Source organism: Cydia pomonella, chromosome 15, assembly GCF_033807575.1.
Source record: "Cydia pomonella isolate Wapato2018A chromosome 15, ilCydPomo1, whole genome shotgun sequence".
NCBI lineage: Eukaryota > Metazoa > Arthropoda > Insecta > Lepidoptera > Tortricidae > Cydia > Cydia pomonella.
The window spans coordinates 16,625,460-16,629,727 of NC_084717.1; the positions used below are offsets into that span (position 1 = coordinate 16,625,460).

The window sequence follows — 4,268 nt, forward strand, 5'->3', positions numbered from 1 at the left end:
CATAATTATGTACTATTATTATGGAAGGTAGAGGCAAGGAATAGAATCTCCATAGACAGAACTGAGGGCCTACCGCGAACCACGTTCGACGTGTTGCCTCCCTGTCACACTTACGTAAGAACTCACAAGTGCGACAGAGAGGCAACACGTCGAACGTGGTTCGCGGTAGGCTCTCAGGTTGTAAGTGTCCAGCTGTCAGCTATAATAGTTCCAAATCTCTCCAGAGTAGCACTAGAGTAGCTAAGAACCTAGGCGTTATTGACGGAGTGAGGTGCGCTGTCTATGATACAATTTTTTTTTCCAAGTATTCTAGTTATTGTAGCGCCACCTATTTATGGTTTTTTATTAGACATTTCTGGGGGCCTACCGCGAAAATCGAAATTCGCAAATTGCGGGGATCTTTCTCTTTTACTCTCACTAAGACGTAGAGTGACAGAGAAAAATGCCCGCAATTGACGAATTACGATTTTCCCGGTAGCCGCCCTGGTACATAGAGATTCTATTCCTTAATTCTATCTTCCATAATGTACTACGATAGTTTTTTTTAACAATTATGGCCTGGATGCGAGTTCTTTAAGCCAAGTACTATTGACAGTTTTTTTTTTAACAATTATGGCCTATATGACATGCAGTGCAGAAGAGTTTTTCATCGTTTAAACTTGAATTTTCAAGGGAACCATGAGCAACAATCGCACGTTGAGTACTTTACTCTTTTAATCGCACGTTGAAATAACGAAATAAAATGAAAGCCCACATGGAGGCCTCGATATTATTTATGCGTTGGGTTTTTGATTTCAGTCCATTCATCCGTTCTTGAATAGTAATCAAATTAAAATGTAGGAAAAATACGAGGTGTCAGGGAATGGCATGGAAGCAGAATGGAAGTGATGAGATATTCTGCTGTTTTTATTATAGAAATAAGAAAAAAAAAGATTTTATTTACCTTTTCCAATTTTTTTAATGTCAAATAACTACGTAAACCTAAGCACAGCATATCTGGTAAAACCAGTAAGAAACTAACAATCAAACAACAAAATATAGTTACTATATTACTTTGTTATCTACATTTACAATAAATTCTGGGGGCCTACCGCGAAAACCGAAATTCGCAAATTGCGGGATCTTTCTCTTTTACTCTTACTAAGACGACATTAGAGTGACAGAGAAAAATGCCCGCAATTGACGAACTTCGATTTTCACGGTTATAGCCCTGTTTAGTTCACTATTCATTAATAAAAAGGTACCAAAATAATATAACAAACATAAGTTTCATCAAAGTGATAAATACCTAACAGAAACATTAATTTTTTACTTTTAACATTGTTTTTTAATATTTAATAATTCAAATAGATTCATAAATACTCAAACAGCTTCTAACCATTTTCCACCAATCTACAAGGTTTACCATAAAATGTTTAATGTTGTTATGTGTTTATATTCAAATGAATCCAGATTTGATGCTTCATTTCACGACAAGTCATGTATCCCGAAAGTCCTAACAATTTTTTACCTTAAATGAAATTAAGGTTGATAATCCATTTGGCGCATATGTGGTCGAGAAATTATATTATGCCTACACTTTGCTATGCCTGGAAAAGGGTTTATGGGTAGGGTTGCCACACGTCACGTAAATACGGGACCGTCACTGTATTTAAGTATCGCGTCCCTTATTTTTACCCGTCCCATTTTCATCCCCTATAGAATATGTATGTAAATGGTTGCAATCATCTGTATAACCTCATGTGAGTATAACTTTGTTAGTTAAAGCTATGGAAATGTTAACGGCATTAGCTCATTGTCCCGTATCCGTTCTGAATAATTATGGCAACCCTATTTTTGGGTAACCATACATGGCATGTGTAGATTATTTAATATATATATTTTTTTAATCTAGACAGACTTGAGTATAGAAGCTGGAATTAATCTATAAAATGCTATTGTACATTGTGCAACTTTGTGAATTTAGTCAGGATGTGCAAGGGTTGATATTGGGCTGTATGTCTGTTGCTGTCTTTAAGGTTAATAGGCATTTAATAGAATTAGAAAGTACTCATAGCTATTCCAGCTTCTTTGTCTTGTTTTTTCACAAATTTAACATTTGCACATACAGTGTAAACTCCATATAACATAACTTGATATAATGATTCACTCCCTATTAAGTCAACATTTGTGGGTTGGTTTACTTTAGTATTAATTTCTCTATATATAATGAGAACTTGCTAGTGTTAAAACCGGTCTATTGAGTGTTGCTATATCGAGTTTACACCATATTATCCTTTGCATTGGTATTAAACAGTATACATAAATCAATTGCTCTCAGGAGTGGGGTTAGTATGGATGCGGATTCCATGCATCCCAGCAATTTCTTCTTTAAGGGAGTCTGTTACCAGCCTGTGTTGCTTGACTCGGGACAGTCCAGCAAACTCTTTAGCCTCTATACTGATCTGTAATAAAGTAAAAAGATGATGAATTGATGATTTAGTGATATTTTAAACCACATGGCATATTAGCCTTACCCCATTAGGTGGGCTAGTTGAAGGACTGACCCAGAATTCGCCAGCATAGGTTTCCCGATCAGTCCTAAGTGTCAAATAGAGACAAGTCAAACTTATGATGGCGTGATCTATACAAATCTTTGACAGTTGCCAACCCCATTAATATTAATATTTAGATAGAATGTAGCCATGATAAAATGTAGTCATGAGAAATACTTAACTATATTGTTTTCTTGACTATTTACTTATTTGTTATAAAATACAGTACAGTCAGTCAGTCACGTCTGAAAATATCGATGCGGACAAAGTGCCAAAAATATGTATACACAACCTGATCGCCCATGTATTAATATTTACAGTAGTAGTGTATACATATTTTTGGGACTGTACCTCGAACATAGCCCCGCAGCCGCCTGAAATGTCCTCCACGCTCACATAAGTGGTCCCTGGCAGCGACTTTTTCAGGGCCTCAGTGAGCTGTTGCTCCTTAGATACGCAGTTCTGTTCAAACTTGCTGCCGGTCGCTCCTGCTCCGTTGCCCACTACACTTCGGGACTAATGATAAAAAAATTATTGCTATTAGTGTAAGGATAAAAAAAAAACATGATTTAGGTTTAAGGCACAAGGTTATTTACTTACCAAACTATTTCTAACTGGTTCCAGAGCCCTTAAAAACTGACGAAACATTTTGTATAGTAGTTTATAACAATTACAACAAATCTACTCAAATAATCACTCCTTGTTTAGTTCTGCGTCATTATATTACTTAATATTTTTATTGGGTCTTTTTTCGTACTTTATTATGACAAATTTGTTTTAAAAATTTACATAACCTAACTTCATTTGTCAATTTCTTACGTTTCAATGAAATCAGAATATTAGCGTCAGTTAAAACTTATTTCATTGATTCGCACTAAATATTGTGCGTACAATGAAATAAATCCATAGACACCTTTATACTTTAATAGCGTTTACATTCGCGTGCGAGTGGCGAAGCCGCGAGCCGAGCCACGAGACGCGTATGTAAACGATGGCCTCGTGGCTCGGCCCGCCGCTTACCGGGCTCGCAGCCAGAGCGGTTTATAAGTCAAAGGGGTCGCGGGGGACGCGAGCTTGCTGTTACGATTACGAACCATGTACTGTGCCGCTTGTGTTTAAAATTGATTAGCTCGACGAGCTAAGGGATTGCGGCCGAGACACGAGAAGAGCCGCGAGCCGAACCACGAGACGAGAGTGTGTACATTAGCTCGAGGAGCTCACGACCTGTGGCCAAGACACGAGACGAGCTGCGAACCGAGCCACGAGCCCACCGTTTACATACGCGTCTCGTGCATATTGTATTCTTTGGTCTCGTGGCTCGGCTCGCCTCTCGCACGTGAATGTACATGCGCCATTACGAATACAAACATTACCAAAAAAAGCGGGAAACGGATGACAGAACGTTAGTAGGGCCAACATGAAGGAAGAGGAAAAGAAGAAAACACTCATTGCTGCATTGGTAAACACACGTGCTCGCGCTGAATAGTTAAAAAAAAATCGTTACCGGTGGAATTTCCGTATATCTCTTTACTGGATACGGGTAAGTAATTACATGAAATTATGAGTGGTAAGGATTCCCCTGATAGGAGGGATGCCGAATCTATGTTAAAACATAAAACGAATTAAAGTTTGTGAATTTGCTCATCCGAAATGATGGAGATGGTCTCTTACAATAATCTAAATCGAATCCCAACGTATTGGTCGTGGAGGAAATTGTAGATGGTACCCAATTTC

At 38.0% G+C, this 4,268-nt stretch overlaps 1 protein-coding gene across 1 annotated transcript; it reads right to left on the reverse strand.

The window, feature by feature from the left end:
• Positions 1 to 933: 933 nt before the first annotated feature.
• Positions 934 to 3,345, reverse strand: LOC133526013 (bolA-like protein 3). The gene is made up of 3 exons (XM_061862478.1): positions 3,135 to 3,345; positions 2,886 to 3,050; positions 934 to 2,444 (listed from the first exon to the last, which is right to left on the reverse strand). The coding sequence occupies exons 1-3, from the start codon at positions 3,180 to 3,182 to the stop codon at positions 2,307 to 2,309; spliced, it is 351 nt and encodes a 116-aa protein (XP_061718462.1). The 5' UTR covers positions 3,183 to 3,345; the 3' UTR covers positions 934 to 2,306.
• Between the last annotated feature and the right edge of the window lie 923 nt (positions 3,346 to 4,268).